Raw genomic sequence first — 18,281 nt, 5'->3', positions numbered from 1 at the left:
CACAAATCACAGAAGAATGCACACTAGCTGCAACTACTTTGCTTAACAAAAATATGTTTTCATTTGTAGTCCCAGGATAACTATCTAATCAAAAGGCATCTCTTAACTTACATTTTGAGAGGAGATATTAAAAACTTACTGCTTCAGCAGGGGAGGGTGGGAGCTCTCTGTGCCCTTTCATGTGCATTTTTGAACCTGGACAAGAATGCCAGGTCAGGAGTTTTCCATGTATCTCCCTGTTACAGTTCTTGTGCTATTAAACGTGGGGTCTTTCTTCTTCAAAAAAATGAGGATGGTAGTGAGCATTTATGCAATTATAATGAAGAGAGAATGTTCTATGCTAAAAGCATGACATGTTATGTTTTGATCTAAAGACCAGGGGAAGTGCAGTTATGGGTTTCAGTTGGCTTAATGTAGCACGTAGGGACATGCAGATATTCCCAACTACGTTTGAATTCCTGTGTTTATTATGATTAATGGGAGAGGAAATAATTAATATTTTTATTTTTTTAGAACAACAGTGGTTCTCCCAGCACTGTGTATAAGTGATCTGTATTTTGGCCACATTAATGCAATTAGCTTGACGATGCCTAAATTTCATAATCAGTACTGTCTTCTCTACAGTGACATTACCATTTCAAGAAAAAAAAGTATCACACAAAACTGGAGGTTTTTAAAAATTCAACTTTCATCTTAATGAAATATGGCTTGCTAATAAAACCCTTAAGGCTATTTGTGTTTTTTTCCTTTCTCAGTTCCCTTATTTATCTCTTTCCTGTTTAGCAAAACCTTCATGTTGGTGATTTCAGCCACCATAATGGCCCTTCTGGCTTTCCTGGTATTCCTTTCAGCCAGTTTTCAGCACTGTTGTTTGGTGGTGGGCAGTGTGGTTCTCAGTGTTTTGCCTGGTGTCTCAGCTGAGAGGATGTCATACATGCAGAGCAAGGGAGTGTGAGGAAGCCTGGGTGAAAGACAGGTTGAACCCCTAACTGCTGCCATCCGCTGACCTCCCTCAAGAGGTCTGACTTCCCTCATGCCCATATGCCCTTGCAGAAGGTACATGGCTCCTGTTACAGCTGGGGCTTGCTGTGCAGGCATGTGGATGGGGGTGAACTCACACTTAAGAACAGCCCATCCCTCTGTAGGACTCCAATTTGATAGGGGAAATACAATATAAGGTAGTGCAGATTTTAGTTTGGAGCACTCATTTGTGTTTGAGTGCAGTTATGTAGATCCTGGGATTTTGTGTCTGAACAGCAGTCATTATATAGAAAAAGAAAGGTTTCTATGTTCAAAACAACCAGATATGCAGGGGCTGTTACACTGTCTAATAGGGTGACTAAGAATCTGATTCATTTGCAAAAGATACAATTGATCATATATTAGCATCTTTAAAATTCTGCATTATCATTAAAGAGAAAGGTATTCGTTATATAGAAGGACAAATGGGCTACCAATTATTGTTAGTAGAAGCTTTTAATAGGAAACTGAACAGTAATTTGTTATAGAAAATTTATTTTCTATATTTCTTATTTGAAATTTCTGTGAGGTGGTATCTTATTTTTTCACAGTTACTCCAACCTTTCTGAAATGTTTGGCATGCCAGCAAGCTTATTGAAGAGGCTTAATTATTCTCTATCCTTTGTTTAGAAGTACATTGCACTTGCTTTCTTCATAAAATCTTTTATTCCTTTAGTACCAATACACTTGAGTAAAAGTTGCTATCCAAATTGTTATCTCCAATTTCTCTGACATAAAATACTTTCTAAACAGAAATCTAATTTGCAGACAGATGGAAAACACTTTATTTTCGTTTTGGAATTGGTTTTCAAATTGAGGAGGTCAGCACGAGCACAGGGTTGTCAGTTAGCAAAACTGGTCTCATCTAGAGTTGTGGTACTGTCCTTGTGTCAGGTTTTAGCCTCAACTGCTTTGGTTTTCTATCACCAGGGTCCTCCAGGTCCTCCAGGTTTACCTGGTCCTTCAGGAAAGAGAGGTCCTCGGGTGAGTAAAACAACCATGTTCTTCTGCACCTCTAGGCAGGTCACCAATAATCAGACTGGAATTTGCAGAATTTTATTTTTCTCAACTTTATTCGTATACTTAGTGATTATGAAAGTGTCTGATTCTGAAAATTTGGCAGATAGGTTAAAGCAAGACAAACAAACTGTTTCTCCTGCTGTGAGCTTCCAGCATAGTTAATTCCAGGTATGGGTGCATACACTGAGCATTGTTATATTTGTACCTGGCTTTTGCTGCTCCCAGAATTAACTTCTAGTTTTTCCATGCTGCTCCCATCTGCTGCAATCTAAAGCCACATTCATTTGTTTTGGAGTGAGGGGGAGTGAGCAATGCAGCCCCAGAGGAGCAGGCACAGATACAAAATTAACCACTGCAAGACAGAGAGGGAGGGAAAAAAGTAATCCCAAACATCTCTTGTAGTCTCTTGAGCTCCAGCAGCTTGATCCTAGGTTGGTATCCGGGCATTTTGTAAGAAATGGGCTGCAGTAGGAAATGGTTTGTTTTGTGTGCAGCCCAGCAGGAGCTGGGACAGCCTTGCCCTGTGCCTGGGGACAGGGCACGGGCTCTGCCACCTGTGCCCCACTGCCATCAACGGGGGAGAAGCCTGTGCTGTTCTGCTGTACACATTATTGGTTAAAGGGGCAAAAGGGTGAATCTCTGTGCAATTGTGACTAAAACCATTTGCTTGAGCAGTCCCTGAGCTCATGGTTCATCAGGACAGGTTTTAGGCGAAGGGCAGCTGGAGGAGCAGATGAAGGTTTGGTGTGAGGATGAAAAGGCCATGGTAGCTCGGGATAAGGATGGTTGTGGCTGGAGTCAGCAAGGGCAGATGGAAAGTGGGAGTAGTTTCTATGAGGGCTCAGCAGATGTGTGGGAGGAGTTTTGGTTCAGCCTTTAAGGAAGGTTTAAACAAGATACTGCTCCGTAGCCTGTGGAAAGCCAGCACAGCACAGGATGTTCTAAACTTGGCCTGACAGGTAGGAAGTGCACTGCTCAAAGAGGCCAAAAACCAAACTGATGCTCCAGAGCATTTTGGAGGTGAGGGAATAGAAGAGACACATTTAAAAGTATGAAAAACATTCCTTCAAATTCATCTCTTCATGACTTCTTGGATCCTTCTGTGTAACACAGTTCTTACAATTCAGCTTTTTTATGTTGCACACTGCCTGTGGCAAGGATGTGTCTGGCATCAGAGGCAGGATCTCTCATATCCAAATAGATCCTCACAACTGAGAAGTTTTCTTTGTTTTAGAGGAGGCTGTTCATATGTTTAAAGCCATGCCTGTTGGTGAAATTGCCCTTGCCCAGCTGCAATTTGTTTGTTTGTTTGTTTTTTTCTGAAGGTCTTTTTACAGGTATAGAGTACTTAAAAGTACAGTGCTCTGCTGTGTGAGTTCTCTGGATTATTTATTGTGTAGGATACATTTTCCAAGGTGAAGATACTTCTTACAGTAAGGTACCTGGAAAAGTATGAAAATGGCTGAGATTAATATTTACTAGTAGTTCTGAGTTTAAAATAGATTTATACAGGCCAACAACTCTACAAAACTATTTGATAAAAAATAAATAGTTTTGAAATGTCAGTGTTCTTTAGTTTGTACAATACTAATAAATTCAGGCAGGTGCAGCTAGTGATAATGTATGTTATAACAGGAGTTTTGTGAGCCAAAATGTCTGTGAAAACTTTGTTGACTCAAAATTCAGTTCCTCATCTAGCAGCCTGCCCTGTGATTTCTGTTTTCCTTCACATGAGTTGCCATTTGTGATCCTGAAACGTGACTCCATGTGTCAAAGGGAAGCAGCAGAGTGCAGAGCTGCATTGCCTGGGCCTTCATCAGAGTGTGTGTCCAAACCTGATCCTGACAGAGATCCACATGGCTGGGGCAACTGGGGCATGTACGATTAATGGTTAGAGATTTCCATTGAAAACTGGTTTCGATCCCTGCAATTGTATGGTTAAGAAGTTCACATGTGACAGTGTTTTCTAAGTGTCTTGGCTTGTTCCAAGTTTCTTGATAATCAAATTTCAGCTGTTTCAGAATTAGTGATGAAATGAAACTCCTCTGATGCCTCATTCCATGAGAATCCTTTTGCACTTCTGTGTCCCAGTACTGCGCCCCAAGACAGTAGCGCTGCAGGCAGCAAAAGCAGGAGCCACTGCAGCCATGCTGGCACTTTCCATTTGTTTCCTTTCTCCTAAATCCCTGAGAGTGCCTCCAGAGTTGCCAGTGTGCAAATTAATCTCTCAAACAGCGTGTGGGATTAGCATTTCTGTGGGGTTGTGTCAACACTGTCATTAGTGAGAGGGAGCACTTAAGAGATGCAGCTTTCAGTGTTACTGCAAGGTGTAATTAGTAAATGAGGCCTCGTGTGGTGGAAAGACAAACACTGAGTTTATCTGTTGTTAAACCACTGAATATACAAGAAAGTTCAAAAGTGTTCTTATTATAGTTGGTAGTTGGATTTTGGAAGAATTTTGGCCAAAGAGAAATTTTAGCTTTCAACAGAAGCGTTGCCAGTTTATCAGGGACAGATTTTTGCCAGTTTGGTCCTTCAGTGCTTGGAAGATGAAGAGCTGCTGACAGCCATTGCAACAAATATTTTCCCTAATGTGCAATTTTTCAAGGAGTGAAGATTGCTGAATGTATTGCAGGAACAGACACTTGTACTGGGGGGCGTAGATAGTCTTGATAGCTTATTCTGCTCCTGGAGCAGTTTATGTTGAATTATTTTAGTAACAAGTTCCATTTTCTACACTAGCTGTCAGAGAATCAGGAGAATCTGATTTTTTTTTTTAAAGAAGGTGGGATACATTGCTTTGACGCATCTTTTAAGTCACTAAGAACTCATCCACTTCTTTCCCTTTTCAATGTATAGCTGGGTACCTCAGAATAGTTTTACTGATTTTTATTCCATGCCTCCAAGTGTTGTAGCTAGACAGCAACATGGCAGTGGCTATACCAAACCTGTTAAGAATTACCTGGGAAGATAATAGAAACTGAGATTTCTAATAAAAAAAAAGGGGTACTCACATTCACTTTAAATTTTTAGGAAGAGTGTGTGTTTTATTTCTTGTGAATCTTTTGAAAATCCTTTTGAATCTTTTTGAGATTCAAAAAGCAGGAAAGAAGCAGTAAAATTATTCTCTGCAGTCCATTCACATTTGTTCAGTAGTTTACTGAGTAATCCGTCGTTGTTCTCCTTCATTTGTTTGGGTTTTTTTAATAGGGTATTCCAGGACCACATGGTAACCCAGGTTTGCCAGGACTGCCAGGTCCCAAGGTGAGTTTATTTATCCATGGGGACATGTAAATACATGAACTTTTTAATACTTTTTGAAAGCCCCAGAACTGTTTCCTATAATAGAAGTAGTTGGCCTTCTTTCATTTACAGGTTGAGACTGCTACTATAAACATATTTTAATTAAATGTAATCAATCAAATTGAACTTCAGATCAAAACAAAATAGCACATTATTCAGTGGAAAGGAAATCACCTATGTGTGCAGAATGATGACTTGGAAATGGTTATCTTTGCAAATAATCTGTACTTCCCAAAAGAGTTCCTATAAATCAGCTCAGCCTCTGATAAACTGAGGTTTAAATACTTAACTGCTGTAAACTTTTCCTTAAAAAAAAAAGGAAAAATGTAGACTGTCAGTCCCTATAAATTGCTATTTTATTGTCCATGTACAAACATTGATATTTAAATATGCTAATACCTGTGGCATCATTATTTATTAATATGCTAGAATAATTTTCTGAAGATATATGGAAGTGATATTTAAAGTCAAAGACAAAATATGGGACTTAAAGCTCAAATAACATCTTCAATCTTGTGTAACATGGACCCTTTAAATAGATTTGACAGATTTGTGCAGTTGCAGGATGCCTTCAACTCATATTTAGTTTGAACAATTTGATAGATCTGTTAGGAAAAAGGCAGCATCATGATTTGTTTAGTATGATTCCTAATTGCAGGAATCTGACATGTCATGACAGGTGCTAAAATCTGCTTGAGGCCATAAAAAGAAATTTGATAAAGCTTTCAGTGCCAAGTGCTGTAAAACCAAGCGATTCTGGGTTTTGTGTGTGTTTTTGTTTTTATCTAGTTGTATAGGGACAATTAAAGATTCATAATTAATTTTTACTATATTTATGCTGGCTATGTAATAGAATACATTTCTAGGAAAATAATTAATTGTAACCAATTACTCCTAGGCTTTGTTTTATAATTTATTTTCTCCCTCCACTGGATGATAATTTTGATCAGTTCTGTAGCTCTGTCCATTAGTTTAAGAATAGAAGGAATTGTACATATATGTATGTACCTATATATATTTTATTTAAATATCAAAATATATCTATTTCTAGGTGCTTAGTGAGCTCTTTGATTTCTGTTAGATTATAAGTTATCCTTTTGATACAAGCATATTCTGAAGTGGTTTTCTCCAAATAAAAAATTAACCAGATGCTCCTCAAGTTTTATCTATGAAGATCCAGTTGATCACACTGAAACAAACACTCCTGTTTGATACTAAAACGTGCCAGATGAGTTGCAAGAATTTTCTAGCAGTAAATGACAGCAGAATTCTATTCTGTCTTTAAGATGTAGATGAATGTTTCCCTCCTGTGCTGAAGGATCCTTTATGCAGTTGCTTCTGAAAGATGGCACAACATTGATGTCCTTGCAGCAAAGTGGCCAGCCCTGAGTGAGGGCCAGCAGTTCCTACCAAGAGCCAATCCCTCAGCATTATTTCCTGATAAACAATTGGGGGTGTTTTTAAAGTAATGTAAGGATATCCAGGAGGTTTGGCTTTATTTTTGGCTCTTTGGAAAATAGATTAGTTAAGAAAATCTAATTTTGTAGATTCTGGCACTGTGGGAAAGCTGAGCCTGAGGACATCTGTACAAGCTTATGGCTCATGCAGAAATACAGCCTGATAATCCTGCACATTGTTGGAGGAACAACTGGTGCCCTGAAGTGATGGACACAGGGGCGGAGCAATTTGGCTGGAACTAATCCTGCTTGGATTTACCAACAAGTCTGCTTTTCAAACTTTTGTGACTTTACAAAATTTGGGAAATGTAAATCTCATTTCAGTATGAACCTGCACTATTTGTTTGTTTTTTTTTTTCTAGTTCTTTACTGAAAAAGTTATGAGAAAAATAGCTATAATAGGAAGCACATTTACATTTTTTTCTGCTCTTGCTGGAACAGTTGAGAATACTTGTTTTAGCATATATTATTGGAAATCCTCTCCTGATAGCATTATTGAGCTTAATTTCTCTCAACAGGGCCCTAAAGGAGATCCAGGATTTTCTCCAGGACGGGCAAAACATGGAGAAAAGGTATTATTTTCTTAAATATAGAAAAAGTTTTTGTCTGTCCCATTCTTCTGTGAAGTCTTGTTTAATATTCAGATAAATTATAACAGTAAAATGCTTTGTATTTACTTTAACGCTGGTGTATTTTAGCAGTTAATTGTGTAAGACTGACTGCTGTAGACACAGGTGACATAATGAATCCAAGGAAAATTAAAGAAGATATTAAAAGTTGAAACTTAAATTATGTATTTGATTTAATTTATAAAAATAAAACGTAAGGACTTTAAAACAATGAAATTGGATTAGATCCACACTGATATAACAAAGTACAGATTCCAGTTTTCCTTAGTACCTTGCATTCTTCCAGAAAGTTGGATTAAAAAAATTTGGTGATGACAAGTACGCACATTACTGTGCATTGTATTGTATTTAACTGCTTTTTAAAATGGACTCTTGATGCTAAAAGTTGTCCTTTCACTTCAGAGGCTTTTCCTGCTACTGCTTCCTAAGCAATTTTAGCCAACTAGTTGTTGCCTTCTCTGCCCAAATATTTGAGTATAAATACTCAAATAATCCATTCTTCAAAGAAATTGTAGGCTTGAAAGCTTGTGATATTTCATTTTCAGATTGACACTAAAGTCTCATACACAGTAATGTGATAACACTTAAAATGTAATTGGATGTTTGCATACTAATGTGTTAACCTATGCTGTATGTTTAAGAATATCTCACCTTTATTCTAAGTTCTATTATGAGCATTTACTAGTAGATCAGTTGTGGAATATTTGTGCCAGGTAGGAAGCACTGTAACAGTTGAGGACTACTCTCTGCTGTGAAAAAACATTAGGAAATAACTATGGTTTCCTAGCTGCTGATGTGTACATAACTTATTTTTTAGTGTATCCATGCTGTCAAACCCTAAAATTCACAAATATATGTTGTCAAAATTTAAGGGCTGCTGGGAAAGTATTCAGAATAATCTGTTGATGCAGTGATGAGAAATTGAAGTGAAGCTTCTATAGAAATATTTTAATCTAGCCAGCTTTTTCTCAATCAGACCACAGTGTGGTGAGCTGTACATGGCTGCCTAAAACTCAAGCTATGTTCTTTGGCATGGACCCAAGCAGCCACAGAACAGGCTAAAGCCCATATTTGTATGACTATTCCTAAATTCATGTAGACTGCATCTATAATCCAAAATTATGGAATTGATATGCATGTTTATAGTTCTCATTATTTTGCATTCTTAATTTTTTCTCTCAAATCAAATTTGCTCACTCTAATTAATGGATTTAAATTTACTTGGACAATAACTCACTGCCAGGATACATTCCTTGACTTACTGGGTTTGAATTCAGGCACTAATCATGAAAGAGTGAATCTCTTCACTGTCAGTCCTGAGCAAGAAGAAGAGCTGAAAAAACCTTCCCTCCTTCCCCATCTGCATCAACCATGAAAATTTGTCTTTTTTCCATCTCCCCGCCATTGGAGATGCTCTGACTTTTATTCCCATATGCCATCATGTGGTTGTGAAGTTTGATTTGAGGTGAAACCACTTGTTTCTGAGGAAAGTGTTGCCTCAAGAGCTGTATGGCTTCTTCACTCCTGTAAATGTTGGCTAAAAGTAAATCTTGTGAGGTTGTGAATTAGGTCTGTCCCAGCCATGATTTGGCCATGTTGCAGGAGCAGACATGTTGCACCCAATGGTTGCAATTGAGAAACTGTTGCCTTTTCCATTTTCTTCCTCTAAAAAAGTAATAAAAATCAGACAACATTAGCTAGTTCTCCATACCAAATGTCCAAGAGTGCAGAGAAGATATTAAGTGCTACATGCTTATAACCCTGGGTCATGTTCCAGTGAAACATATTGATTCTGGATGTTTATGTTGTATAGGGTGATCCAGGCCCCATGGGCTTTCCAGGCCCACCTGGGATCAAAGGCCAGAAGGTAAGGCTCTGTTTCCATTTCCATCTAACTCATCCTGGCTCAAATCAGTGCCCACCAGGTGGATGTCTGATAGTCAAGAGGTGATAGAAGAACTTTAGGCTTGCTGTTGGCACTGTGTCTACTGTACAAAACCTCCCCTTACAACTAAATGAAGTGAGATCAGCACAGCAGGATGTAAATCACAGCTGTTTAGGTTGGTGCTCTCCAAAACACATGGTGTGCCCCTGTTCCCTGTTCAGAGGGAAGTGCTGCTAGGGAAGGTCGGCTTACCTGTGAAATAAATCTATTTATTTATTTGTTTGTATTTACTGTTTATTTGTATTTATCACAGATACCTTTCTCTACCTGCAGGGTCTTAAGGGTTACCCAGGGCTGCAAGGGCCACGGGGAGAGCAGGTAAGGGACACAAGCACAGTGCTCTGTACTCTGCAGATGAACCATTAGGATAGGAGAATGTGGAATCCATTATAAGTGTTCAGTATAAGCAAGCTGTGCAAACTGCTTAAGGAAATATTGGACAAATTTTAAGCAAGAATTCAGATTGTGTTGAGATCAGTGTGGTAAAAATGTAGTCTAAATGAAATAGAAAAGCTTATCCAGCTTGTTTATTAACTACCACACCAACTGGAAGGATGTTGATATAAAATTCTTATAAGAGGCACATTTCAAACTTCTACTGATTTAATGCATTTTACATCTTGTCCCATACTGGAAATTAAGTAGTTATTCAGCACTTTTTAAAACTTCCATGTCAGTTCACGAAGAAATCTGACATCCAATAGCTAATGTCTCTTGTTAGCATTTATGCTCCTCCTAATGGCAGAGTAGATGGAAGGAATCTCCTTTTGGATCACACTGAAAAGGAAATGGTGATGATAACTGATGGTAAACACCTGAAAGGAGATTAAAACTCAAGGACATCATTCATTACTTTTCTGAGTTTTATGCCCAATCCTTAACTGAATGAGTGGTGATTTCTATTACAGTCTCATGGGAGATTTTCTGTGATGACTGTAATCTTTTAGTGAGATAGAGGTAACTGGTGAGGGAAAGAATTGATTCTTAACATCAGAAGAAGAAGGTGGAGAGAACTGCATGCAATCATGATTTATCCAGTGCTATATTGACCTGATTCAGGAAGAAACAGAACAAAAATTGGCTTTGTAAGGACACAAGGATTCTCTAATGGAAAATTTAATGTATTTGTTTGTATTTCATGTATTTGTAATGTATGTAAGACCAGTGTAATTACCTCATTTTAGGGACCTACCTCCTATAGCCCTCCTGAATTATTTTTTTTTTTACATTATGGAAATAAGGCATCCACCGTTGTATTTCACAAAATCTTACACACTTTTAAACGGATATGTGACTGAAATTGGCAGAGTTAGTTATGTATGATGAGCCAATTTTTGTGTGTTCTGTGTAGCTTGCTTAAAGAGTAATTTTTCCATGTGCTTTCCGTGTGCTTTTAACATCTATTCATATGACACAGATGTCATACGAGTAGATGTTAAAAGAAAAATTATGAAACAGATTCCAAGCCATGACATTAAACATGTTTGTTGTTAATTTTCCTTTTCTTTCTTCGTTTTCCCCTTAGGGAATTCCAGGAATGGCTGGCAGTATTGGGGCAGTTGGTTACCCTGGCAGGCAGGTGCAGTAACTATACAAATGTCTTTGCATTTTATTTTCTTTTTTGTTTTTCTCATTTATTATTTTCAAAACTACTGTATCTAACTATTTTGAAACTACTAATTGTAAAAATTACATTCTGTCTTTTTTTGGAAACAAACCTCTTTCTCTGGTAGTGGTTTGGAGGGACTGTTGAGTCTCATGGCTTTTAAACTTGGATGTGTTAGATGCAGTAGTGCTGTTCCTTCCTGGAGTATATAAATGGCATTACCAAAGAACTGAATGTCTGAATACTTTACACTCCATTTATAAAACTCATGAGATTCTGTGTATCTTCTTTGTCTATCTATCTATCTCTGGACTTTCAAATCCAGAGGCAGTAGGAAACTACTTGTTCCTCCTGATTTTTCACCAATGTGTTTATTTGACTGCTGAAACTGTTTCTTCAGCCCTTTAGGGAAGGAGAACATTAAAATTTTGATGGTTTTTTTTTCCCATTGGGATATTTTAGGAGAATCAATAAAGCTAGAAAGCAGCTTTCTTTAATCAGAAGTACTTACATAAATACTGATTTATGTATAAAGTAGTAACAGATACCTCAGTGCAGTAATATGAATAAGAGAAAAAGTAGAAATGTTCAGCATCTTCCTCGTGTAAAGGTATATGAGCCAATTGGCAACAACTGATTTTGTGGTTTTGTATCACCAATTCTTCAGTGTTTTGTTGGATTAAGTTTGTAGTGGCTATATATTTTGAAGTTCCACTACAATATTTTATAGAGTAATGGATGATAACATTTTTTGTGTTGAATCATGTAAAATGTTTAGAGCATTAGGACCACATATGCAATTCTGTCACTAGCTTGAATGTAATTGAAATATGTCCAAATACAAAAGCTCATTAAAAAATCCCGTGAAATTATGTCACTGTAATGCCAGATCACTGTGTCTGGAAAAAAATTTCTCACAGAAGAAACAATTTTAATGTAATGGAAGTTTCAGTCATGATCTGTGTTTCAGCCATACACTAATGGGAGATCTTTCTGAACATGTCCCAGGGGACTACTTGATGACACCTTCTTCAATCTTAAAAATTTCAAGAATGTGTCCCTAGCAGTTCTTTTACATAGAGCATATCTGGTTGTTTAAAATTAATTACAACTCCTGTCTTTCTGTAACAGGGCCTAGCTGGACCAGAAGGTAACCCGGGTCCTAAAGGAGTAAGAGTAAGTAAGCATCTTAAGCATTTTGATATCCATGTCTATTTTTACCCATACAGTAGGTAAGAAAGGAGGTGAGGAATTTAATTCAGCTGTGCCAGTTGTATGCCTCCAGAATCACTCTGCCTTTATAGAGCTACAGATGAGAAAAGTCAGAGTTTCTTTCAAAATATGTGCAAGAGTTTATTTTTTCCCATGGTCAGCAGCATAGAGCAGTTTTCCATTGTTGCCTTTCCTCTCATTTGCATGCAGGAGAGAAAAGAAAGCCATGCTGGTGTGTGAGGGCTGATGTTTCTGAAGCATTATTTCCATATTGGAGGTTGTCAAGAAGGGAGACAGATCTGACATTTGCAATCTGTAACAGCTACAGAAGTAGATAAACGGAAACAGTCTTGTCACATAAAAGCCATGAAAGGGATCTTGAGATTTTAGAATTATTCCATCATAGTTATATGTATCCCAGGCACTGAAGGTTCTCAATGCTCCATGCATTCCAAGTTTGGTTTTGGTTGTTCTTGGAAGCAAAATAGATTGGTTTTTATTCCTGGCTGGCTTGGGGTTTTCTCTCTGTGTGTGTTTTATCATGTTCTTTCTCTGTTTCTTGGTAGTTTTTTTGCGGGCTGTGGGTTTGATGGTTTTTGTTTTGGTTTGACTTTTTTTGGGTGGGTGCTGTGTAATACAGTTTTCTTTAAATAGAAACATGAGCATGCCTACACGTGCTTGTACATGAATAAGGATTCCTTCAGACTGACTCTCACCATCAAGAGAAGGCACAGGTTTCCAGAAACCTGTATGTTGCTGGTTGCAACTAGGATTGGAAGGAGGCTTTTGGTGGGTGTTTTTAGGCCCTCAGCTCATGCACACATTGCTCAGCAGTGTATTGTGTCCTCAAGTATCAATTAATATAATTGTATTGTGTTGCAAGAGTTGCTTTTGTCTTATTTTTTTAGTGTAGTTACTTGAAGCCTTTACCTGCAGCAGCTTCTCAAACATATGTCTGGAAGTTTTGGAATGTTTTGTTTTGTTTTGTTTTTTTAAAATGCCACTTTTGATTACAATGATCAGTACAGGGAAAAATTAGTTTGGCAGGATCAAGTGCCAACAGATATTGCACCTTCAGGGATTGTTTCTTTTATTTTTCTTCAGTTTATTTTTGTTCAGATTCTCATCTGCATTTTGACTTGTTCTCCCTTCAATGAACAAGACACAAGTGATCCCAGTCACTTTCCTAAAAGTTGCTGCTTCTCTGTTCCCACAGAGCTAAAAATGGCCAATGTGTGAGTAATTTTAGGGCAAAAGATCTTAAGGCTAAATCTTGTGTATGAATTCTAAAAGTAACTTCCAACAAAAATGATGACAGAGCCCTGTTGACACATACTCCTGTGCCATGGAAGTGTATAGCAATGTGATATGAAGTATCTTTAGAGCTTTAGATTTAAAATATTCCTGCAATCAAACTGTGCTCTGCTTCTCAGTTGTTTTAAGTAACTGTAGAAAGTAGATGTGCCTTTATTTTCCTTACTCTCCTTAGGTCTGGATGACAAGATAGGCGCCATCTTCCATAGTAAAAAAAAAAATCTATTCCCAAAAAATTAAATCATTGCAGCTGGATGATATATGAAAGCAAAGAATTCTATTCTAGTAACTAATTTAATATTTTTATTCCAATTTCATTTTGAATCAGTTAGAGCAGAATCTGTCTCTCCATACAACTGAGGAATGGTGGGAGAGAAGTGCATTGTGACTGAACTATAAGGAAAATATTCTGCTTGTATCAAGATAAACTTTTTTTTGTAAGAACTCTTATATATAGCAGTGATCACACATTATTATTAAAGATGAGAGCTTCTTTTCTGATGGAGTTCATGAGTAAGGCTAACTTCAGAAAAAGTTGCTGATTTCATCCATTCTAATAAATAATACATCTGGTGCAACCATGTCTTACTAGAATACTTTCTTAATTCTTCTTTTATTAACTGATGCTATACCCTTACAACAGGAAGTTGTTTTTGATATTGGTTGGAGAGCAAATCCTAGTCACATTTACATATCTAGAGTTTCACCAGTAGTTTCAAATGGGCTTGAATTTAATCCCTGTGTCTTGAACCCTAGGTGGCCAATATTGAGGGGCAAGCAGCCTTGAAATCAAACATTGTTCTTACATTTTTAGGGTTTCATTGGACCTCCAGGTGTGGCAGGACAACCAGGACCTGAAGGAGAAAGGGTAGGTCTAAAGGAACGTTAGTGAAACATTGATGTTTGTGTGGTAATGCAATATATGTTAGAATGGGGGGAAAAGTACAAGGTTTAACCATTCGTTTGGTTAAAAGCAAAACTAATTTGAAGAAAATAAGATGAATAGGATGTACCCAATTAGTCTAATCAATGAAATGCCTTTGTGCTAAAGTAAAATGGGGAGCAGCTCTAAGGTATTATTTTACTTTAATCTCCAACTGCAAGGATCAGGGTTATTTTTTTCTTCAGCAAAGTGTGAATGAATATTTTTCATTTAAGCACTTTCTTTTTGACAATAATTAATATTAGTCTCTTGTTGGATGATCTCTGCAGTAGAACTACCCATGGAAGTGTTAATCTTGATCACTCTGCTTGAGCCTTTTCTTTTTGCACTTGAGCAAAAAAGCTGTCTGGACATGTACTGTGATGGAAGCAGGACAAGGCCCTTTTTCACAGTTGTTCTGGTATTGCCACAGGAAAGCAAAGTTTGTCTTTCTGCTCCAGGACATTTGCGCTATGATACTTTGCTTAAATGCTTTTTAATTTTTTTTTTAAATGGCACTCCTCACACTGTTTTTTCCAGTCAAATAAATGCAGGTTTAATTACTTGAATTTAAGTACTGAAGAAAAGAAAACCTATTTATAATGGGTTATTTCTTTCTTAGGGTATTCCAGGCCTCCGTGGAAAAAGAGGTCCTAAAGGGAGACAGGTAAATATTCTACTTAGAGAATATTCTAATACTTAATTCTAATACTGTTACAATTCCTGCTGCCAGTCTAAATCCGCCTGGAATTAACTCTGTAGCTTTAATCAGCTGGAAAATGTTAGTTTTATTTTTGCCCATAAATGACTATCAACTACTACTTTTCAGAGCTGCAGATTCTGTGCAGGTTATAAGCACTAAAGTGTGGAAGACTTATCACTGTGAGCTTTGTGGCAGATTACTGATATCAGTTATGAGGAGGGTTAGAAAGTGACAGAAACACACAAAAATATCTGTAAAATTGGTGCTAGCACAAGGTGCAGATATGATGCAAGCTTCTCAAGTCTGGTGTTGGTTTGGATAAAAATCAGTTTCTTCTAATGTCTGGTATTTCTAGACTGCAGTAAATTAAAGCTGTCCTCTACTTAACATATATTTCTTCAGCTGAGAATAAACACAAATCTGCCAAGTACACATTATCAAGGTTTACATATTTCCTGTGGTGTGTCTTCAATGCCAAATGTTTTGTTTTCTGTTGCAACCATATATTTTAGGTCTTTGAAGCTATCCAGGAGTTTCCAGTTTTAACTTTCTTGTGGTTTGAGACTGGAAAACACCATAGGGTTCTCCAGCTGTGCAGTCAGTTGTTCTCAGCAGTTCAGATGATTTTCATCTACCATGTTGAACAAATTTGTCCAGTAGTAGTATGATTATCATCATTTGGCCCTTGATCTATGCTGTGGAAGTTGTAGAGGCTTCTGTTTAATTGTTTTGCTTTCTGTGTGATCTAACACCAGCCAAAAAAGTCACTAGCCTATGAGAATGGCTTTGATATAAAAAAAAGGCAAGTAAAATTACATTAAGTCTATAGACTGCTCTTTCTGAAGCTGCCATGAGACTATATTGTAGTTTGCATATAATCTGGATGAAATTCTTCTTTTTGCACTGAGTGTTGGGGGAGAAGGGCCCTGTGCCATCAGTCCCTTGCAGAAGTTGGCAGTGTCTTGTGCCCCTGAGTCACATGCAGCATTTAAAAGAGGAGAAGGACCTGGGTGGAACTCAAAGGCTCGTGTTCAGTGTGAAATAGGAAGTGGAGGTGACAGCAGAGTACACTGAAACACATTTTGCCTTCTACCATCAATCTCTGTGGCAGGTGTCAGTGAGGCTCCTGCCTGCCAGTGCAGTGGTGTAGGATTTGTCCCAGTCCATAGCAGGCTGTTGGTGCTGTGGTAAGCAGTTATTTTCCATTTACAGTAAGAGCAGAGCTTCTGTCAGTGCCAGACTTAAGTTCTGTAGGGCTTCTATTCATATAAATCTGTTCAGAGAGGATTCACATAGGTGACAGAGCACCAAAAGCACCTCTGCAGGATGTCTGTGATTACCTTCATTCAGTACTGATTTCTTTGTTACATGGTCATTTCCTCAATCCCAAGGTTCATTCCAATTCCTTTCTATAATCTACAAAGTACTTATTTGACTAAAGGCTACTAATGTGGAGACCAGCCAGGACAGCAATCACATGGGAACCTGGCTTGAAGTACTTTGCTGGATCACAAGCTTAGAGAAGAGGTGTTATTTTAACCCCCAAAACAATGATAGCTGTAATGACAGAGTTTTTTGGCACAGTGCCCTTGAGTTAACAATGCTTTGGGGCAGGGCACTGTCACTAAAAGAAATTTGGCATGGGAATTCAACAGTGCCTGAAGTCAGGGTCCTCACCTTTTGTTCTAGGGTGCAACTTATTATTTTGGACAAAATACTTGAGAAAATAAAAACCGATCTGACTGGCAGAGAACTTTTTAAAAGAAGTGAGATCCAAAGTATAATCTCATTTTTGGAAAGTAATTTTAAAGTATAGAAGTGGATCATATGAGGGATTGTAAACGGTTATAATTGACAAAATGCTGCTACTTAGTAGATTTATTGAACAGTTGTTCATATTTGTAACATTTCTGGCATGTTTGAAATGGAACAAATATTCAATTCCCTGAATCTGTAGAATGAGGATGTTTTAATTTTATATTTGTTTTGCATATAATATCATTTTAAGAAAATATTTCATGGTAGAAGTATATGTGTTCAATTTCTTTCTGTTGCATCATCATAATATGACATTTGGCTAGTTCTGAAGTATTTCTAATGCATTTTCTGTCCTGTTAACATGATGCATTTTGCTTTTATTTGGGGGAAGATTTTTACATAGTTTTCTTCTATCTGTGATTAGTTAAAACCAGTTGTCAACGTGTCAGAACAGACCTTGTAAATTTTACCAAGAATTTAGTAATCAAGCCCATTGTAGCTGTAAAAACAGTTCAGGTTCTGTTTTATATTAAACTTAAGAATGATCGTCCTTTGTATGCTTAATAATAATGTTAAATGATAATACTGATTTAATAAAACAGTTGTTCCACAGTAGTTTTATTATATTGCTTCCAGTTTTATACTTTTGTGACTGCTCATTTGGCTTTCATTTTTCTACTTCCTAAAATAGATTTTTCAGTATCAGTTCCAAGATACATCTCTTGAGAATGTGATTATAATGACTGTGGGCGATCTGTCACTTTGTAACTCTTGCTATGGGATTGAGATTGTGCTGCATCATTTCTGATTCTGTGTGGTTGGTAAAACTGTCCCATTGCAGCCTTCATTTCCCCTTTGAGGCCTCATTTGTAGTTTCAAAAAAATATACATGTGTGTTATGACAATTCTGCCTCTTCCAACACCTACCAATGACAGGCAGTACAACCCAAATATGCTGTTTAGGAAAGGGGCATAAATTAAAATTTGAAGACCTGTATTGTCAGATCTTACAGCTATAGATTCTTATTTGTGAGTTCTGTGATCAGATGCTGAACAAAAAAATTCATTGTTGTGAGAGGAATTCCTATGTCTAGCTTTTCTGAATTAACAGGAGAAAGCAGAAAAAATCTCCAGCTAAAATCAGCTCAAAAGATGCTACAGAAGGCTGTCTCAGATTACTTCACATTATCATGCATGATGATGAGAATTAATAGCTATTCAGTTGTTTCAACATATTTTAGCAGTGTGCATGCATATATATATACATAAAATGTTGCCTTCCTTTTTATAAAAGTTTGGCTTGTTACTGAAGCCAAATATGGCTTAGACAGTGCTTAAATTACTTTGATTTATGGTATGATTTTTCCATCTCCTTGACACAGTTTTATATTG

At 37.3% G+C, this 18,281-nt stretch overlaps 1 protein-coding gene across 1 annotated transcript in view; it reads left to right on the top strand.

The window, feature by feature from the left end:
- The window catches only part of COL24A1 (collagen type XXIV alpha 1 chain), a 115,865-nt gene that overhangs the window by 17,871 nt on the left and 79,713 nt on the right, over window positions 1–18,281 (top strand). The window contains exons 4-12 of the mRNA XM_030279099.4: window positions 1,951–2,004; window positions 5,251–5,304; window positions 7,319–7,372; window positions 9,243–9,296; window positions 9,648–9,692; window positions 10,900–10,953; window positions 12,112–12,156; window positions 14,321–14,374; window positions 15,051–15,095. Of these exons, the coding sequence (XP_030134959.4) occupies window positions 1,951–2,004; window positions 5,251–5,304; window positions 7,319–7,372; window positions 9,243–9,296; window positions 9,648–9,692; window positions 10,900–10,953; window positions 12,112–12,156; window positions 14,321–14,374; window positions 15,051–15,095 (459 nt within the window). The remainder of the gene's footprint in view (window positions 1–1,950; window positions 2,005–5,250; window positions 5,305–7,318; window positions 7,373–9,242; window positions 9,297–9,647; window positions 9,693–10,899; window positions 10,954–12,111; window positions 12,157–14,320; window positions 14,375–15,050; window positions 15,096–18,281) is intronic.

This window comes from Taeniopygia guttata, chromosome 8, assembly GCF_048771995.1.
Source record: "Taeniopygia guttata chromosome 8, bTaeGut7.mat, whole genome shotgun sequence".
NCBI classification, from domain to species: Eukaryota; Metazoa; Chordata; class Aves; order Passeriformes; family Estrildidae; genus Taeniopygia; species Taeniopygia guttata.
This window is presented reverse-complemented; position numbering and strand designations above follow the sequence as displayed.